The sequence below is a fragment of the Sarcophilus harrisii genome, chromosome X (genome assembly GCF_902635505.1).
Source record: "Sarcophilus harrisii chromosome X, mSarHar1.11, whole genome shotgun sequence".
NCBI lineage: Eukaryota > Metazoa > Chordata > Mammalia > Dasyuromorphia > Dasyuridae > Sarcophilus > Sarcophilus harrisii.
This window is the reverse complement of record NC_045432.1, coordinates 27,317,341-27,338,816: the sequence shown is the minus strand read 5'-3', so window position 1 is coordinate 27,338,816 and position 21,476 is coordinate 27,317,341. Positions and strand designations below refer to the sequence as shown.

Here is a 21,476-nt window from a genome sequence, read left to right as displayed (position 1 = left end):
TGTGTGATACTACCCTTCATCTTCACTGAGAAAACTCCTGGCCACATAGAGGGATACCATTACCACTTTTCTATGGATCAGTCAGATCTACTGGACCCAGGATGACCTCTTAATTTTACCATGGGAGCAATCAACTTCTGACTTGGTAGTCCACAGGAACCCTGGAATTTTGTCCTCATTCCTCTCCACTCAATATTCTCCCATCCCTACCAAGGCAGTTTGTGCCTCACACTTATGCCCTCTCCTTGAAAGCTACCCTTACAGATTTAAAGGTAAAGGGGACCTTTGAGGTCCTTTTCTCCGACCCATTTGTTTTACAAATGGGAAAACTGAGAACAAGGGAAATAAGGGAATTTTAAAGTATTATATATGTATTTATAATCTGTACCCCTATGTGGTATTCTGGTCAAGCTGTTATCTTATGTGGTCCGGTTCCTTCCCCCGAATCTAGGTCCTTTAACTCCTTGGAAGTCACGGCATGTCATGGGAATGTCTTGGGACAAGTACCGTTACCCATTCATAGGTAAGTAAAGAGGGCTATTATATGTGGAAGGATCAATGGCTAGTTAAATGATTCTAGGATGTATAGCAATCAAGAACAAAGACATAAATTAAGGAGAATTGGGGAGTGACATAAGAAGGAAGGGATGGGATATCTGGGCAGGAACCCTCTTTGAATAAGGGAATATTTAACCTCATATAGTCCAAATTATAATGTTGCAGTATTTAACCCAAGTTACAGGACTTAGGGATAACAATGAAAGCTTTCCTTAGTACAGTTTTTGGTTTGAAAAATTACCAAAATATGAGATACTGCCTCCATCATCATTGAGAATACTACTGGCTACTTTGAGTGGTACCACTACCACCATTCTATGGATCAGTCAGATCTAGGGGATCAAGGAAGTTCTCTTTTTTCATGAGAGCAATGGACTTCTGGATGGGTAGTCCATGGCAACGCCTGAAAATAGTGCTTCCTATATGAATCCACTCTTCAACCTCCAATCACAATCCAAGCACTTTGTGACTTAGTTATATTCTCAGTCTACTGAAGGTAGCTTTGCAGATTCAAGGCTACAGGGTCCTTTTCAGGTCCACTTCTCCAACCCATATACTTAGCAAATGGTGCAAGCGAGAAGAAGAGGCCTAAGTGACTTTGCAAAGTCCATGCCCTTAATGAACATCCAAGGAACTTGTTAGGGTTTAGCATGCTTCTGTCCACTGTAACACAATGTAATAGTCTCGGTAACCTCCCATATTTACTTGGTCCTTTTCTTTCCCTAAATGAAGGGCCAGCATCACATCAGCCACCTGGAGAACAATCAAAAAAACCATATGCTTACCCAACCACAGGTATGTAAGAAGGAATATGATGGATCAGTAGGTAATTAAACTATACCTGGATGGCTAACAATCAAGGATAAGTACAGAGATGAAGGAGAACTGTGGTGTGCTATAAAAAAGAAGTAGGAATTCTGGTTAGGTACCCATATATACTTGAAGAACGCCGACCCTCAGGCAGTCCAGTGTGTAATGTAGGAGCATTTAGTCTAAGTGGCACGACTTCAGAAGATGATTTTCCATAGTACTATTTGGATTTTGGAATAATACCAAAATGTGAGACTGAGGATACTACAGTTACTTAGAGGGGAACCATTATTACTATTCTAAGGACCAGTCAGATCTATGGGACCCAGGATGACCTTTTAATTTTGTCCTGAGAACAATGGACTTCTAGCCTGGTTGTCCATGGTAACGCTAGCATGTTCTCCTTCCCATTCCTCTCCAGCCTATACTTTCCTATTCTACCAAAGCAATTTGTCCTTCAGTTCTATGCCCTTTCTGGCCCGGGGAGTATTAAGGAGGGGAGCTGCTCTTGGGCCCGGGTACTGCCTTTTCCTTTAAAGCAAGGGTTAAAGATTTAAAGGTAAAGGGGACTTTTGAAGTCCTGTTCTCCCACCCAATTTTGTTTACAAATGGGGGAACTGAGAAAAAGAGAGGTAAGGGAATTTTCAAGATTCAGACCATTATTGAGCATCCCAGCCAGGTCTTAGCACTTAATATCTATCCTCTGTAGCCCAATGAAGTATTCTGGCTAAGCTTTTTACTTTTATTTGGTCCTCGTCATTCCTTGAATGCAGGTCCTCTGACACAATGGAAGTCAAGGAATTTGCATGGGATTTCATGGAATAAGTATCGTTACCCATCCATAGGTAAGTAAGGAGGTATATTACGTATAAAAGGGTAAATGTCTAGTTAAACAATTCCAGGATGGATAGCAATCAAGGACAAGGACATAGATTAAAGAGAAGTGGGGAGTGGCATAGGAAGGAAAAGGTGGGATATCTGGGTAATAACCCCCCCACTAGAATTGTTAAATATTGAGCCTTAGGCAGTACAAAGTATTATGTAAAAGCATTTAGCTCAAGTGGCAGGACTTCAAGATCACTATGATAACTTTCCATAATATTTTTTGGTGTTGAAAATATACCCCAAAGTGAGATAGTGCCCTCAAACATCACTGAGAATACTATTGGCTACATAGAGGGGTACCATTACCACTCTTCCAGAGACCAGTCAGATCTAGGGGACTCAGGATGACCTCTTAATTTTATCATGGGAGCAATGGACTTCTGGCCTGGTATTCCACAGTAACCCTGGAATGTTGTCCTTCTCATTCCTCTCCACTCAGTACTCTCCCATCCCAACCAAGGCAGTCTGTGCCTTAGACCTATGGCTTTAAAATGAGGCTTACAGATTAAAAGGCAAAAGGGATTTTTTAGGTCTTGTTCTCCCAAGAATATTTTTTTACTAATGGAAAAACTGAGAACAAAAGAGATAAGGGAATTTTCAAGGATCGTACTATTACTGAGCATCCCAGCCAGCTCTTATTATTTAATTTGTACCTATCCTCTGTATCCCAATGAAGTATTCTGGTAAGCTGCTATCTTACTTTGTCCTCCTCTTTCTTTATTGCAGGTCGTTTTACACACTGGAAGTCAAGAAACTTACGTGGAAGTGCATGGAATAAGTATCGTCACCCATCCGTAGGTAAGGATGGAGATATATTATGTATGGAAGGGTCAGTGTCTAGTTAAACAATTCCAGGATGGATAGCAATCAAGTACAAGGACATATTTGACACTGGCATTGGGACTGGGACTGGCATTGGAAGAAGGGAGTGGAATATCTGGATAGTAACTCCCTTAGAACAGGTGGATATTGATTGTGTTTCAGGAAGTCCAAAGTATGATGTAAAAGCATTTAGCTCAAGTGGCAGGACTTCAAGATCATTATGATAGCTTTCCATGATACTTTTTTGGTGTTGAAAACATACCAAAACGTGAGATAGTGCGCTCCATCATCACTGAGAATACGACTTGCTACACAGAAGGGAAGCTTTACCACTAACTGTGGAACACTCAGATCTAGAGGACACAGGGTGGTCTCGTAATTTTGTTGTGGGTGCAAAGGACTTCTGGCAAAGTAGTCCATGATAACACTGAAATATAGTCCTTGCCACCTTAATCCATTCAACACTCACCCATCCCAACCCGAGCACTTTGTGTCTCAGTCATGCCCTCTCTTTTGAAGTCATGTTTGCTGATTTAAATCTAAAGGGTACATTTCATGTCCTCTGCACCAATCTATTTTATTTAATGAACAGGGAAACTGAGAACAAGAATAGGAAGGGAGTTTTCAAAAATCATACTTTAATGAACTTCCCAGACAGTTGTTAGAGTTAACATATGTCTATGAACTGTAATGCAATGTAACAGACTGCCTGAGCTGCTGTCTCAGGTGGTCCTTTTCTTTTCTCAAATGCAGGTACGACTTCATACTGGAAATCAGGGATACAAAACATTCACCCAGGGAAAAAGTATGCTTACTCGTGCAGAGGTAAGGGTGTATGATATATTGGTGGATCAATAGCAAATTAAACTATTCCAAGAGGGCTAGCAATCGAGGATACAGACATAGATTAAGGAAAATTGTGGTGTAGCATAGGAAGGAAGGGGTGGGAATTCTGGGTAGGTACCCACATATACTATGTATGTTGAACCTCAGTCAGTCCATAGTGCAGTGTAGTGGCATTTAGTCTAAGTGGCATGACTTCAGGAGAAGATGACTTTCCTTAGTACTTTTTGGGTTTTGAAAAAAAATACCAAAATCTGAGATACCATCCTCTATCTTCACTGAGAATCCTACTGGCTACATAGAGAGAAACCATTACCACCTTTGTAGGGACCAATCAGATCTAGGGGGCCCAGGATTACTTCTTAATTTTGTCATGTGAGCCACGAATTTCTGGCCTAGTACTCCACGATAACCCTGGAATAGGTAAAGAAAGGGTAATCCTTTCCCATTCCTCTCCACTTATTACTCTGCCATCCTAACCAAAGCATTTTGTGTCACAGACCTATGCCCTCTCCTTGAAAGCTAGGCTTACTGATATAAAGGTAAAGGGGGCCTTTCAGCTCCTTTTCTCTGACCCAGTTATTTGTTTTGTTTTCACAAATGGGAAAACGAAGAACAAGGGAGATAAAGGAACTTTTTTTTTTAAATGATTTAAATCATCCTCCTGTTATTGAGCATTCCAGCTAATTCTTAATGTTTAATATATAAGTCTCCTCTGTACCCCAATGTACTATTCTGGCTAAGCTGCTATCTTACTTGGTCCTGTTCTTTCCCTGACTGCAGGTTCTTCCACACATTGGAAGTCACGACATGTACATGGAATTGCCTGGGACAAGTGTCGCTACCCATTCACAAGTAAGTAAGGAGGTATATTATATGTAGAAGGGTCAATGGCTAGTTAAATGATTCCAGGATGTATAACAATCAAGGACAAGGACATAAATTAAGGAGAATTGGATATTGGCATAGGAAGGAAGGGGTAGGATATCTGGATAGGAACCCTCTTAGAATTGGTGAATATTGAACCTCAGGCAATCCAAAGCATAACGTAGCAGCATTTAGCCAAAGTCACAGGAATTCAGGATAACAATAATAACATTCCTTTAGTGCTATTTTGGGGTTGAAAAAAATATCAAAATATGAAGTTCAGCCCTCCATGATCACTGAAAATACTACTGCCTACTTAGGGTGGAAACATTACCAACATTCTGGGGATCAGTCAGATCTAGGGGACCAAGGAAGTTCTTTTAATTTTGTCATGGGAGCAATGGGCTTCTGGATGGGTGGTCCATGATAACCCTTGAATGTCATCCTTCCCACTCTTCAACCTCCAATCCCAATCCAGGCACTTTGTGACTCGGGTATATGCCCAGTCTATTGAAGGGAGGCTTACAGATTTGAAACTAAAGGGTTCTTTTCAGATCCTCTTCTCCAACCCATATATTTAATAAATGGTGTAAGGGAAAAGAAGAGGCATAAGGGACTTTGCAAGGATCATGCTCTTAATGAACATGCAAGGCACTTCTTAGGGATTTACATTTTTCTGTTCTATGTAACTCAATGGAATTGTCTGGCTAAGTTACTATATGACTTGGTTCTTTTCTTTCCCCAAATAAAGGCCCGACTTCACGTGATCCTTCAGGAGAACAAAACAGAATATCCAAGAGGAAATGCGGTTACCCAAACACAGGTACATGAGATGAATGTTATGTATTGATGGATCAATATGTAATTAAACTACACCAAGATGACTAGCAATCAAGGATAAGTACAGAGATGAAGGAGAATTGCGGGATCGTATAGGAAGGAGGGGGTGGGAATTCTGCATAGGTACTCTCTTAGAACTGGTGAATGATGAGGCTCAGGCAGTCTAAAGTATTATATTGCAACATTTAATCCAAGTTCGAAGGACTTCAGGATAATGATAGTTTTCCATAATACTTTTTTGATGTTGAAAAATTACCAAAATGTGAGATACTCCTTACATCATCACTGAGAATAGTGCTGAGAATACTAGGGACTAATTAGAAGGGAAGATTTACCACTAATTTGGGGACCAATGAGATGTAGAGGACCCAGAATGACTTTTTAATTTTGTCTTGGGCATAATGGACTTCTTGAATGGTGGTTCATAGTAACCCTGAAACGTATTCCTGACTACTTTAATATACTCAAAACCCTCCCATCCCAACCCAGGAACTTTGTGCCGCAGGCATATAGGCTCTCCTTTGCAGGTAGGTTTACTAATTTTAAGTTAAAGAATACTTTTCAGGTCCTCTGCTCCAACCCATATATTTAACAAATGGGGAAACTGAGAACAAGAGGAATAAGGGAGTTTTCAAGCATCATATCGCTAATGAACATCCCAGGTTGTTCTTAGGGCTAACATATGCCTATCCACTAACATAATGTAATAGATTGTTAACTGAGCTACTATCTTATTGGTCCTTTTTTACCCCCCAAATTCAGGCATAATATCACTTTGGAAATCAGGAATACAAAATACAAATTCAAAGAAAAGTTATGCTTACTCACACATAGGTAAGGGAGGTTTATGATATATTATTGGTGGATCAATAGGTAACTAAACTATTCCAGGATGGCTAGCAATCAAGTATGAGGACAGATTAAGCAGACTTATGCTGTGGCATAGGAAGGAAGGGTGGGAATTCTGGCTAGGTACCCACATACAGAAGGTAAATATTGAACCTCAGTCAGACCATAGTGTAATGTACCAGTATTTAGTCCAAGTGGCATGACTTCAGGAGAAGATGACTTTAATACATTTTATTTTTTTAAAAAATACCAAAAAGTGAGAAAAGGTCCTCCATCATCAAAGAAAATATTAATGGCTACCTAGAGATAATGGGAACCATTACCTCTTTTCTAGGGACCAGTCAGATTTAGAGGACCCATCATGACCTCCTAGTTTTGTCATGGGAGCAATGGACTTCTGGCCTGGTAGTTCAGGGTAACCCTGTAATGTTGTCCTTCCATTTCCTCTGTACTAAATATTCTCCCATCCCAACCAAGGCAGTTTGTAGCTCAGACCTATGCCCTCTATTTAAATCTAGGCTTACATATTCAAAGGTAATGGGGACATTTGAGGTCCTGTTCTCCCACCCATTTTGTTTTATAAATGAGAAAAATAAGAACAAGAGAGATAAGGGAATTTTCAAGAATCATACCATTATTGAGCATCCTAGCCAGTTTTTAATGGTTAATATGCATCTATAATCTGTACCCCAGTGTAGTATTGTGGATAAGCTGTTATCTTACTTGGTCCTCTTGATTCCCTAACTGTAGGTTCTTGGACACCTTGGACATCAACTGATGTACACAAAATGTCATGGGATAAGTGTACCTACCCATTTATAGGTAAGTAAGGAAATATATTCTGTATGGAAGGGTCAACGGCTAGTTAAAACATTCCAGGATGGACAGCAATCAAGGACAAGGACATAGATCAAGGAGCACTGGGGAGTGGAATAGGAAGGAAGGGGTGGAATATCTGGGAAGACACCTTCTTCGAATAGGTGAATATTGGGCCTCACATTGTCCAAAGTATAATGTAGCAGCATTTAGCCCAAGTGGCAGACCTTAGGATAACAACGGTAACTTTCCTGAGTACTGGTGTGGTGTTGAAAAAATACCAAAATGTGAGACACTGCCTTCCCTCATCATTGAGAACACTACTAGCTACTTAGAGTTGGAATAGTTCCACTATTACCACCACTCTGGGGATGTCATGTTTGTGTGACCAAAGATGATCTCTTAATTTTGTCATGGGAGCAATGGACTTTTGGTATGGTAGTCCATGGTAATCCTTGAATGTAGTCCTTCAAAATCGAATCCACTCAACCTCCAATCTCAATCCAGACACCTTGTGACTCAGGTATATGCCCAGTCTATTGAAGGGAGGTTTACAGATTTGAAGCTAAAGGTTCTTTTAAGGTCCTCTGCTGCAACCCATATAGTTACCAAATGGTGAAAGGGAGAAGAAGAGGCATAATGGACTTGGCAGGGATCCTACCTTTAATGAACCTTCAAGGCTTCTTAGGGTTTCACATGGTTCTGTCCACTGTAAAGCAATGTAATAATCTGGCTAAGCTACTGTATTACAAGCTTCTTTTCTTTCTCCATTTGAAGGGTCAACATCACCAGGGCCCTCAGGACAACAATACAAAAAAACCAAGAAAAAGTATCCTTTCCTAACCGCAGGTACATAAGAAGGAATATTATGTATTGATTGATCAATAAGTAATTAAAGTTACCTGAATGTCTAGCAATCAAGGATAAGTATAGAGATGAACAAGAATTGTGGGGTGCAATAGGAATGAAGGGGTGGGAATTCTGGATAGGTACCCCTATATGCTAAGTGTATGTTGAGCCTCAGGCAGACCATAGTATAATGTTGCAGCATTTAGTCCAAGTGGCAGGACATCAGGAGAAGATGACTTTGCTTAACACAATTTGAATTTTGGAAAAAGTACCAAAATGTGGGACACTGCCCTTCATCATCCCTGAGGATACTACTGGTAACTTAGAGGGGGAAAATTACCACTATTCTGAGGACCAGGCAAATATAGAGGACCCAGGATGACCTTTTAATTTTGTCATGGGAACAATGGAGCAGTACAAAGTATAATGTAGCAGCATTTAGCTCAAGTGGCAAGACTTCAGGATAACAATAGTAATGTTACTTAGTGTTGTTTTGTGTAGAAAAAAAATGCCAAAATGTGAGATACTGCCTTCCCTCCTCACTGAGAATACTACTGGCTATTTGAGCGCAAGTTTTACCACTTTCCTGGAGACCAATGAGAAATGGGAATCGAGGTTGACCTCTTAATTTTGTCATGGGAGGAAATGATTTCTGGATTGGTAGTCCATGTTAACTTTAGAATTTAGTCCTTCCCACCATACTCCAATCGACACCTTCGCATTCTAATCCAGGCAGTTTGTGACTTAGTATATGTCCACTTTATTGAATGTTGGTTTACAGATTTGAAGCTAAAGGTTACTTTTCAGGTCCTCTGCTCCAACCCATATATTTAACTCTAGTGAAAGTGAGAACAAGAAGTGTAAGGAACTTTGCAAGTATCATAGCTTAATTGGACATCCAAGGCACTTCTTATCTTAGAGTTTAGCACAGTTCTGTCAACTGTAACACAATATAATAGTCTGGCGAAGCTGCTCTATCACTTGGTCCTTTTCTTTCTCCAAATGAAGGGACATCACCTGGGCCATTGCGAGAGCAACACAAAAAATCGAAGAAAAAATCTGCTTACCCAGCCACAGCGGGTAAGAACTAAATGTTATGTATTGATGGGTCAATAGATAAGAATAAGTACAGAGGGGCAGCTAGGTGGTGTGGTCAATAGAGCACCAGTCCTGAAGTCAGGAAGACCTGAATTCAAATCTGTCTTCAGATACCTAACATTCTTGGCTCTGTGACCCTGGGCAAATCACTTAACCCCAATAGCCTCAGCAAAAAATAAAAATAAATAAGTACAGAGATGAGGAGAATTGTGGTATGATGCAGGAAGAAAGAGTTGGGAATTCTGGATGATAACTCATATATGCTAGGTGAAGGTTGAGCTGCAGGGATTCCATAATATAAAGTAGTAGCATGTATTCCAGTTGTCAAGACTTTAGGAGAAGATGGCTTTCCTTAGTACTATTCAAGTTTTGAAAAATTACCAAAATGTGAAACACTGCCCTCTATCATCACTGAGAATACTACTTGATACTTAGAGAGGAACTATTACCACCTTTCTAGGGACCAGTCAGATCTAGGGAACCCAGAATGACCTCTTAATTTTTTCATGGGATCAATGGACTTCTGGCTGTCCATGGTAACCCTGAAATGATATTCTTCTCATTCCTCTCCACTAAACAATTCCAATTTACAGCCTTTGTTTTAACGCTAGCCTTACAGACTTAAAGGTAAAGGAGACCTTTGAGGTCCTGTTCTCCCATCCAGTTTTTTACAAATGGGGAAACTGAGAACAAAAAAGGCAACAGAATTGGCAAGGATCATACCATTATTGAGCATCCCCACCAGGTCTAATTGATTAATATGTATCTATCCTCTATACCCCAATGTAGTATTCCAGCTAAGCTGCTATCTTACTTGGTGGTGTTCTTTCCCTGAATGCAGGTCCTTTGACACATTGGAAGTCAAGCAACATCCAAGAAATTTCATGGGACAAGGATATTGATCCATCTATAAGTAAGTAATGAGGAATATTATGTATGGAAGGGTCCATGACTTGTTAAACCATTCTAGAGTGGAGAGCGATCAAGGACAAGGACATACGGGAATTGGTATATGAAGAAAGGGTTGGGGTATCTGGGCAGTCAACCTCTTAGAATGGGTGAATATTGAGTGTCAAGCAGTACAGAGTATAATACAGCATTTAGCCCAAGGGACAAAACTTCAGGAGAACAATGATAACTTTCTTCAGTATTGGTATATTATTGAAAAAAATAACAAAATCTGAGATACTACCCTCTTTAATCACTGAGAATACTCCTGGCTAATTAGAAGGGAAGCTTTACCACTAATCTGGGGACAAAAGAGATCTAGAAGACCAAGGATGACCTTTTAATTTTAGTATGGGAGAAATGGCCTTCTGGTCAGGTTGTCCATGGATACCCTGGAAGGTTGTCCTTCCCATTCCTCTCCACTCAATACTCTCCAATCCCAGCCAAGGCAGTTTGTGCTTCAGACTTAAGCCTTCTATTTTAAACCTAGGCTTACAGATTTAAAGGTAAAGAGCATCTTTGAGGTTCTGTTCTCCCACTCAATTTTTTTTACAAGTGAAAAAACTAAGAACAAAATAGATAAGGCAATTTGCAAGGATTCTAACATTGTTGAGCATCTTCATCAGGTGTTAGTGTTTAATATATATCAATCCTCTGTACCCCAATGTGATATTCTGGCCAAACTGCTATCTCATTGGTCCTCTTCTTTCCCTGAATGCAGGTCCGTTGACACCTTGGAAGTCAAGAAATTTACATGGAATTTCATGGGACAAATATATTTACCCCTCCATAAGTAAGTAAGGAGGCTATTATGCATGAAAAGGTCAATGGCTAGTTAAAACATCCCAGGATGGATATAATCAGGGACAAGGACATAGATTAAAGAGAATTGGGGAGTGGTATAGGAAAGGAGTAGGATATCTGGGAAGGCACCTTCTTAGAATAGATGAATATTGAGCCTCAGTCTGTCCAAAGTATAATATAACATTTAGTCCAAGTGGCAGGACTTCCAGGTAACAATGATAACTTTCCTTAATACTGGTGTGATGTTGAAAAAATACCAAAATCTGAAATAGTTCCCCATAATCACAGAGAATATTACTGGCTAATTAGAAGAGAAGTTTTACCACTAATTTGGGGACCAATCAGATCTAGAGGACCAAGGATGACTTCTAAATTTTATCATGAGAGCAATGGACTTCTAGCATGGTAGTCCATGGAACCCCTAGAAGGTTGTCCTTCCCATTCCTCTCCAGCCCATCCCAATTAAGGCAGTTTGTGCCTCAGACCTATGCCCTCTCTTTTAAAGCTAGGCCTACAAATTTAAAGATAAAGAGCATCTTTGGAGTCCTGTTCTCCCACCCATTTTTTTTCACAAATGGGGAAACTGAGAATGAAAGAGATAAGGGAATTTCTAAGGATCATACTGTTAATTGAACATCCCAGCCAGGTCTTACATGTTTAATATGTATCTATTCTTGGTACCCCAATGTAATATTCTGGTTAAGCGCCTATCTTATTTATTGCTCTTTTTCCAGGTGCAGATCCTCTGATGCCTTGGAAGTCAAAGAACTTGCAATCAATTTCATGGGACAAGTATAATTACCCTTCCATAGGTATGTAATGAGGTATATCATATGGGGAAATATCAATGGCTAGTAAAACCACTGATAGTTTGCACAACAGATAGCAATCAAGGATAAAGATTTACATTAAAGAGAACTGGGGAGTGGAATAGGAAGGAAGGGGTGGGATATCTGGGTATGACCCCTTTTAGAATAGATGGATATTAAGCCTCAGGCAGTCCATAGTATAATGGAACAGCATTCAGCTCAAGTGGCAGGACTTCAGGATAACAATGATAACTTTCCTTATTACTGTTTTGGTGTTGAAATTATACCAAAATGTGAGAAACTGTCCTTCACCCTCACTGAGAATACAACTGGCTAGTTAGAAGGGAAGTTTCACTGCTTTCCTGGCAACCAATCCGTACTTGGGGACCTAGGTCGACCTCTTAATTTAGTCACGGGAGCAATGGACTTCTGGATTGGTAGTGCATGTTAATTCTGGACTGTAGTCCTTCCCACCCCTATCCATTCTGTATCCTCCCATCCCAATCCAAACTGCTTGTGACTGAAGCACAAGCCTACTCTATGGAAGATAGGCTTACAGATTTGAAGTTAAAGGCTGCTTTAAAGGGCATCTGTTCCAACCCATATATTTACCAGATGGTGAAACTGAGAACAAGAGGGGTAAGGGAATTTGCAAGGATCACAGCCTTAATGAACATCCAAAGCACAACTTAGGTTTTAGCATGGGTGTGTCCACCATAACACTATGTAATAGTCTGGTTAAGTTGCTGTATCACTTTTCTTTCCCCTAATAAAGGGCCAACAACACCTGGATCCTCATACGAACATCATGGAAAAACAAAGAAAAATTATGCTTACGCAAACACAGGTAGGTCAGAAAGAATATTATGTATTAATAGCTCAATAGGTATTTAAACTATCCCAGGATGGCTACCAATCAAGGATAAGTACAGGGTTTAAGGAGAATTGTGGTGCTGTATGGGAAGGAAGGAGTGGGATTTCTGACTAGTAACCAACATATAGTAGGTAATTGTTGAACCTCAAGCAGTCCATAGTGTAAAGTAGTAGCATTTATTCCAAATAGGAGAAGATGACTTTCTTTAGTATAATTTGGGTTTTGAAAAATTAGGAAAATGGGAGAAACTGTTCTCCGTCATCACTGAGAATAGTACTGGATACTTAGAGGGGAACCATTACCACTACTGTGGGGACTAGTCAGACATAGGGGACAGAGAATGGTCTTTTAATTTTATCATGGTTGCAATAGACTCCTGGCCTGGTAGTCCCTGGTAACTTGGGAATGTTTTTCTTCCCATTCCTCTCCACTCAGTACTCTCCCATCCCAACCAAGGCAGTTTGTGCCTCAGCCTTATACCCTTTCTTTTAAAGCTAGGCTTAAAGATTTAAAGGTAAAGAAGAACTTTGAGGCCCTGTTCTCCCACCCAATTTTTTTTACAAATGGGGAAACTGAGAACAAGAGAGCAAAGGGAATTTGCTAGGATCATACCATTATTGATCATCCCAACCAAGTCTTAAGTGTTTAATATGTATCTATTTTTGGCACCCCAATATAGTATTCTGGCTAATCTTCTATCTTATTTATTTCCTCTTCTTTCCTGAGTGCAGGTGCTCTGATGCCCTGGAAGTCAAGCAATGTGCAAGCAGTTTCATGGAACAAGTATATTTACCCCTCCATAAGTAAGTAAGGAGGGATATTATGTATGGAAGGGTCAATGGCTAGTTATACCATTCCAGGATGGAGAGCAATCAAGGACAAGGAGAAGATTAAGGAGATTTAGGGAGTGACATAGGAAGGAAGGAATGGGATATTTGGGAAGGCACACTTGTAGAACAGATGAATATTGAGTGTCAGGAAATCCAAAGTATAATGTAACAACACTTAGCTCAAGTGGCAGGACATCAGGATTGCAATGATAACTTTCCTTAGTCCTTTTTTTGTGTTGAAAACATACCAAAATATGACACTGAGAATAGTACTGGCTACTTAGAAGAGAAGCTTTATCACTAATCTGGGAACCAATCAGAAGTAGAGGGCCCAGGATGACCTTTTATTTTATCATGGAAGCAATGGACTTCTTTAATGCTAGTCCATGGAAAACCTGGAACGTAGGCCTTCACATCCCAATACACTCAGCACCCTAATCTCAATCTAGGCAGTATGTGCCTCAGGCATATAACTTCTCATTTGGAGATAAAACTTACAAATTTTAAGCTAAAGGGTTCTTTTCAGTTCTTTTGCTCCAACTCATATATTTAACAAATGGGGAAACTGAGAACAAGAAGGGTAAGGGAGGTTTCAAGCATCATATCCTTAATGAACATCCCAGGAAGTTCTTGGAGTTAACATGTGTCTACCTGCTGTAACTCAATATAATAGACTACCTAAGCTACTATCTTACTTGGTCCCTTCCTTTCTTGAATGCAGGTGCAACATCTCATTGGACATCAACGACACAAAACTTAAATTCAGAGGAAAACTCTGCTAACTCCTGCAGAGGTAAGGGAGAAAGTGTATGATGTATTGCTGGGACAATAGAAAATTAAACTATTCCTAGATAGGTAGCAATCAAGGCTAAGGACAGAGATTAAGGAGAATTGTGGTGGGGCATAGGAAGGAAGGGATGGGAATTCTGGGTAGGTCTACCCACATATACTATGTGTACATTGAACCTCAGGCAGTCCATAGTGTAATGTAGTGCCATTTAGTCCAAATGGCATGATTTCAGGAAAAGATGACTTTCCTTAGTACTTTCTTGGGTTTTGAAAAAATACCAAAATGTGAGATATTGCCCCTTCACTGAGAATATTACTGGCTACTTAGAGGGGGACCATTATTGCTTTTCTAGAGATCAGTCAGGTCTAGGGGACCCAGGATGAGCTCTTAACGTTTTCATGGGAGCCATAAATTTCTGGCCTACTAGTCCATGGTAACCCTAGAATGTTGTCCTTCCCTTTCATCTGCACGCAATACTCTCCCATTATAACTGAGGCAATTTGTGCCTCAGACCTATGCTCTCTATTTCAAAGCTAGCTTTACAGATTTAAAGGTAAAAGGAACCTTTGAGGTCGTGTTCTCCTACCCATTTTTTTAAATGGGAATTCTAAGGACAAGAGAGGTGAGGGAATTTTCAAGGATCATGCCATTATTGAGCATCCCAGCCAGTTCTATGTGATTGATCTGTATCTATAATCTGTACCCCAATGTAGTATTCTGGCTAACTTGATGTCTTACTTGGTGCTCTTCTTTCCCCAGGTGCAAGTCCCAAGAGCCCTTGGACATCGTCAAATGATGAACAAGAAATGTTATGGGACAACTATCCTTACTCATCGATAAGTAAGTAAAGAGGGACATTATGTATGGGAGGTTCAATGGCTAGGTATATCATTCCAGAATGGACAGCAATCAAGAACAAGCAGATACATTAAGAAGAATTGGGGAGTGACATAGGAAGGAAGGGGTGGGATATCTGGGCAGGAAGCCTCTTAGAATCGGTCAATGTTGAGCCATTAGGCAATCAAAAGTATAATGAAGCAGCATTTAGTTCAAGTGGCAGGACTTCAGAATAAAAATGGTAACAGTACTGTTTTGGTGTTGAAAAATACCAAAATGTGAGATATTGCCCCTCACCTTCACTGAGAATATTACTGGCTACTTAGAGGGGGACCAGCTACTTAGAGGGGGACCATTATCACTTTTCTAGAGACCAGTCAGATCTAGAGGACCCAGGATGAGCTCTTAATGTTTTCATGGGAGCCATAAATTTCTGGCCTACTAGTCCATGGTAACCCTGGAATGTTGTCCTTCCCTTTCATCTGCACGCAATACTCTCCCATTATAACTGAGGCAATTTGTGCCTCAGACCTATGCTCTCTATTTTAAAGCTAGCTTTACAGATTAAAAGGGACCTTTGAGGTCCTGTTCTCCTACCCATTTTTTTTAAATGGGAATTCTAAGGACAAGAGAGGTGAGGGAATTTTCAAGGATCATGCCATTATTGAGCATCCCAGCCAGTTCTATGTGATTGATCTGTATCTATAATCTGTACCCCAATGTAGTATTCTGGCTAACTTGATGTCTTACTTGGTGCTCTTCTTTCCCCAGGTGCAAGTCCCAAGAGCCCTTGGACATCGTCAAATGATGAACAAGAAATGTTATGGGACAACTATCCTTACTCATCGATAAGTAAGTAAAGAGGGACATTATGTATGGGAGGTTCAATGGCTAGGTATATCATTCCAGAATGGACAGCAATCAAGAACAAGCAGATACATTAAGAAGAATTGGGGAGTGACATAGGAAGGAAGGGGTGGGATATCTGGGCAGGAAGCCTCTTAGAATCGGTCAATGTTGAGCCATTAGGCAATCAAAAGTATAATGAAGCAGCATTTAGTTCAAGTGGCAGGACTTCAGAATAAAAATGGTAACAGTACTGTTTTGGTGTTGAAAAATACCAAAATGTGAGATATTGCCCCCCACCTTCACTGAGAATATTACTGGCTACTTAGAGGGGGACCAGCTACTTAGAGGGGGACCATTATCACTTTTCTAGAGACCAGTCAGGTCTAGAGGACCCAGGATGAGCTCTTAATGTTTTCATGGGAGCCATAAATTTCTGGCCTACTAGTCCATGGTAACCCTGGAATGTTGTCCTTCCCTTTCATCAGCACGCAATACTCTTCCATTTGTGCCTCAGACCTATGCTCTCTATTTCAAAGCTAGCTTTACAGATTTAAAGGTAAAAGGGACCTTTGAGGTCATGTTCTCCTACCCATTTTTTAAAATGGAAATTCTGAGAACAAGAGAGGTGAGGAATTTTCAAGGATCATGCCATTATTGAACATCCCAGCCAGTTCTATGTGATTAATCTGTTATCTATAATCTGTACCCCAATGTAGTATTCTGGCTAACTTGATGTCTTACTTGGTGCTCTTCTTTCCCCAGGTGCAAGTCCCAAGACCCCTTGGACGTCGTCAAATGATGAACAAGAAATGTTATGGGACAACTATCCTTACTCATCGATAAGTAAGTAAAGGGGGACATTATGTATGGGAGGCTCAATGGCTAGTTATACCATTCCAGGATGGACGGCAATCAAGAACAAGCACATACATTAAGAAGAATTGGGGAGTGACATAGGAAGGAAGGGCTGGGATATCTGGGCAGGAACCTTCTTAGAATAAGTCACTGCTGAGCCATTAGGCAATCAAAAGTATAATGAAGAGCATTTAGTTCAAGTGGTAGGACTTCAGGATAACAATGGTAACTTTTCTTAGTACAGCCAGCCATCTGTATCTATAATCTGTACCCCAATGTAGTATCCTGGCTAACCTGCTTTCTTACTTGGTCCTCTTCTTTCCCCAGGTGCAGATCCTACAACAGCTTGGACATCGTCAAATGATGAACACGAAATGTCATGGGACAACTATTCTCACTCATCGATAGGTAAATAAGGAGGGATATTATGTACAGAAGGTTCAGTGACTAGTAAAACCATTCCAGGATGGACAGCAATTAAGAATATAAATTAAGGAGAATTGGGGAGTGGCATAGGAAGGAAGGGGTAGGATACCTGGATATGAAGATTTTTAAAATAGGTGGATATTGAGCTCATGTGACAGATTTTAGGGTAACAGTCATAATTTTCCTTAGTACTGTTTTGGTGTTGAAAATACACGAAAATCTGAGATACTGCCCTCTACCCTCACTGAGAATACTACTGGCTAGATACAGGGGAAGTTTGACCTCTTTCCTGGCCACCAATCAAAACTAGGGGACCTAGATTGGCCTCTTCAGTCAAGGGAGCAATGGACTTTTGGATTGGTAGTCCATGTTAATTCTGGAATGTAGTCCTTCCCACCCCAAACTACTCTTCACCCTCCAGTCCCAATCCAGACAGTTTGTGACTCAAGCATATGCCCATTCTATTCAAGGCAGGTTTACTGATTTGAAGCTAACAGGTATTTTTCAGGACATCTGTCCCAACCCATATATTTAACAAATGGTGAAACTGAGAACAAGAGCGGTAACGGAATTTGCAAGAATCATACCTTTAATGAACATCCAAGGCACTTCTTAGGGTTTATCATGGATCCGTGCAATGTAATGCAATATAATAGTCTGGCTAAACTGCTACATCACTTGGTCTTTTTCTTTCCCCGACTGAAATGCCAACATCACCTGGACCCTCAGGAGAACAATACAGAAAGTCACAGAAAAAATATGCTTGCCAGACTACAGGTAGATTAGAAGGAATGTTATGTATTGGTGGATCGATAGCTAATTAAACTATTCCAAGATGGGACAAGAATACCAAAATGTGTATAGTAGAATACCACTGGATAATTAGAGAGGAACCATTAGCACTATTCTGGGGACTAGGCAGATATAGGGGTCACAGGACGATTTTTTTGGTTTTGTCATGGGTGCAATGGACACCTGGCCTGGTAAGCCATGGCAACCCTGGAACGTTTTCCTTCCTATTCCTCTCCATTCAATATTCTCCAATCCCAACCAAGGCAGTTTGTGCCTCAAACCCATGCCCTCTCTTTTAAAGCTAGGCTTACAGATTAAAAGGTAAAGAAGAACCTTGAGGTCCTGTTCCTTTACCCATTTTTTTTACAAATGGGGAAACTGAGAACAAGCGAAGAAAGGGAATTTGCAAGGCTCATACCATTGATGAGCTATCCAGCCAGATCTTAGTGTTTAATATATATCTATGCTCTATATTGGGTAAAGAGCATACCCCCAATGTAGTTTTCTAGCCAAACTGCTGTCTTATTGGTTCTCTTCTTTCCCTGAGTTACAGGAGCTCTGATACCTTGGAAATCAAACAATGTAAATGGAAGTGCATGGGACAAGTTTTGTTACCCATCCATAGGTAAGTGAGGAGGGATATTATGTACAGAAGGATCAATTGCAAGTGAAACCATTCCAGGATGGATAGAAATCAAGGACAAGGACACAGATTAAGGAGAATTGGGGACTGATATAGGAAGGAAGGGGTGAGATATCTGGGGGGCACCCTCTGGTGGATATTGAGCCTCAGACAATCCAAAGTATAATGTAGCAGCATTTAGCTCAAGTGGCAGGACTTCAGGATAACAATGATAACTTTGTCCTTTTTTTGTGTTGAAATCATGCCAAAATGTGAGCTACTACCCTCCATCATCACTGAGAATGATACTGGTTTATTAGAAGGGAAATTTTACCACTTTCCTGGTGACTAGTCTGAACTATGGAACCTAGGTTGACCTCTTAATTTTGTCATGGGAGCAATGAACTTCTGGCCTGATAGTCCATGGTAACCCTGGATTGTAGTCCTTCAAACCCCTATCCACTCAACACCCTCATCCCAATCCAGGCACTTTTTGCCTTAGGCATATAGACTCTCTTTTAGAGTTAGGTTTACAAATGTTAAGCTAAAGGATCCTTTTCAGGTCCTCTGCTCCAACCCATAGAGTTAACAAATGGGGAAACTGAGAACAAGAAGGGTAAGAAAGATTTCAAGCATCATATCCTTAATGAATATCTCAGGAAGTTCTTAGAGTTAACATGCATCTATCTACTGTAACTCAGTGTAATAGACTATCTAAGCTACTATCTTACTTGGTCCTTTCCTTTCTCAAATGCAGGTTCAACCTCACACTGTAAATCAGCGACACAAAACGTAAAGTCAGAGGGAAATTATGCTTGCTCATGCATAGGTAAGTGAGAAGGTGTATGATGTTTTAGTGGGTCAGTAGCAAATTAAGCTATTCCTAGATAGCTAACAATCAAGGATAAGGACAGAGATTAATAAGAATTGTGATGGGGCATAGGAAGGAAGGGACAAGAATTCTGGGTTGGGTACCCACAAAATAGGCAAAATAGGCAAATCTTGAACCTCAGACAGTCCATAGTGTAGTGTAGCAATATATAGTACACATGGTATAACTTCAAGAGAAGATGACTTTCCTTAGTACATTTTGGGTTTTGAAAAAAATACCAAAATGTGAGATACCCCCTTCCATCATCACTGAGAATGCTATTGGCTACATAGAGGGGAACCATTATCACTTTTCTAGGGACCAGTCAGGTCTAGGGGACCCAAGATGACCTCTTAATTTTTTCATAGGAGCAATGGACGTCTAGCCTTGGAAGTCCATGGTAACCCTGGAATATTGTCCTTCCCATCACTCTCCACTCAATACTCTCCCATCCCAATCAAGGCAATTTGTACCTCAGACCTGAGTCTTCCATTTTAAAGCTAGCCTTACAGATTAAAAGGTGAAGAAGACTTTTGAGGTCCTACCCATTTCCTACCCATTTTTTTTTAACAAATGGGAAATCTAAGAACAAGAGAGGTGAGGGAATTTTCTAGGATCATACCCTTATTGAGCATCTCATCCAGTTCTTAGTGATTAAATTGTATCTATAATCTGTACCCCAATGTACTTTTCTGGCTAAACTGCTATCTTACTTGGTCCTCTTCTGCACACCTCCAGGTGCAGGTCCTTGGACATCTTCGAAGTCAACGAATGTTCATGGAATGTCATGGGATCAGTATTCTTATCCATCCATAGGTAAGTAAGGAGGATACTATGTATGGAAAGGTCAATGCTAGTTTAACCATTCCAGGATGGATAGTAATCAAGGACAAGGACATCCCACAAAAAAAACTGGGGAGTGGAATAGGAAAGAAGGGGTGGGATATATGGGTATGAACCCTCTTAGAATAGGATATTCTAAGATATTGAGCCTCAGGCAGTCCAAAGTATAATGGAGCAGCAACATTTATCTCAAGTGACAGGACTTCAAGATAACAATGATAACTTTCCTTAATACTATTTTGGTGTTAAAAATATACCAAAACGTGAGATATTGCCCTCCACCCTCACTGAGAATATTATTGGCTGATTAGAAGGGAAGTTTTACCTCTTTTCTGATGACTTATTAGAACTAAGGGACCTACATTGACCTCTTCATATTGTCATGGGAGCAATGCACTTCTGGATTGATAGTCTATGTTAACTCCTACTCCAATCCACTCTACACATTCCTATGACAATCCAGACAGTTTGTGACTCTAGCATAAGCTCACTCTCTTGAAGGTAGGTTTACAGATTTGACGCTAAAGGGTTCTTTTCAGGTCCTCTGCTTCAACCCATATGTTTAGCAAATGGTGAAACTGACAACAAGGGGGGTAAGGGAATTTGCAAGAATTATACCCTCAATGAACATCCAAGGTTCTTCTTAGAGTTTTGTATGGGGTCTGTCCATTGTAACACAATATAATAATCTGGCTAAGCAGCTATATCACTTGGTCTTTTTCCTTCCCCAAATGAAGGGTCAACATCACCTGGGCCCTCAACAGATTATTTCAGAAAATCCAAGAAAAAATATACTTGCCAAACTACAGGTAGGTTAGAAGGAATATTGTGTACAGTTGAGTCAATAGCTAATTAAACGATTTGAAGATGGCTAGCATTCAAAGATAAGTATAGAGATGAAGGAGAACTGTGATGTGGTATAGGAAGGAAGGGGTAGGATTTCTGGGTTGGAACTCACATGTACTAGGTGAATGTTGATCCTCAGGCAGTCCATAATGTAAAGTAGAAGCATTTATTTCAAGTGGCAGGACTTCAAGAGAAGATGACTTTTCTTAATATTATGTGGGTTTTGAAAAAATACCAAAATTT

At 40.3% G+C, this 21,476-nt stretch overlaps 1 protein-coding gene across 6 annotated transcripts in view; it reads left to right on the top strand.

The window, feature by feature from the left end:
- The window catches only part of LOC100927461, a 74,555-nt gene that overhangs the window by 25,200 nt on the left and 27,879 nt on the right, over positions 1–21,476 (top strand). For 4 of the 6 annotated variants that reach the window (XM_031944496.1, XM_031944495.1, XM_031944493.1 and 1 more), the window contains exons 30-53: positions 452–523; positions 1,291–1,353; positions 2,142–2,213; positions 2,980–3,051; positions 3,829–3,900; positions 4,702–4,773; positions 5,537–5,608; positions 7,225–7,296; positions 8,068–8,139; positions 9,148–9,219; positions 10,079–10,150; positions 10,907–10,978; positions 11,724–11,801; positions 12,574–12,645; positions 13,404–13,475; positions 14,224–14,295; positions 15,052–15,132; positions 15,901–15,981; positions 16,741–16,821; positions 17,161–17,241; positions 18,605–18,676; positions 19,431–19,502; positions 20,283–20,360; positions 21,125–21,196. In XM_031944496.1, the coding sequence (XP_031800356.1) occupies positions 452–523; positions 1,291–1,353; positions 2,142–2,213; positions 2,980–3,051; positions 3,829–3,900; positions 4,702–4,773; positions 5,537–5,608; positions 7,225–7,296; positions 8,068–8,139; positions 9,148–9,219; positions 10,079–10,150; positions 10,907–10,978; positions 11,724–11,801; positions 12,574–12,645; positions 13,404–13,475; positions 14,224–14,295; positions 15,052–15,132; positions 15,901–15,981; positions 16,741–16,821; positions 17,161–17,241; positions 18,605–18,676; positions 19,431–19,502; positions 20,283–20,360; positions 21,125–21,196 (1,767 nt within the window). The remainder of the gene's footprint in view (positions 1–451; positions 524–1,290; positions 1,354–2,141; positions 2,214–2,979; positions 3,052–3,828; positions 3,901–4,701; positions 4,774–5,536; positions 5,609–7,224; positions 7,297–8,067; positions 8,140–9,147; positions 9,220–10,078; positions 10,151–10,906; positions 10,979–11,723; positions 11,802–12,573; positions 12,646–13,403; positions 13,476–14,223; positions 14,296–15,051; positions 15,133–15,900; positions 15,982–16,740; positions 16,822–17,160; positions 17,242–18,604; positions 18,677–19,430; positions 19,503–20,282; positions 20,361–21,124; positions 21,197–21,476) is intronic. The other 2 variants (XM_031944497.1, XM_031944498.1) reach the window with 2 other exon arrangements.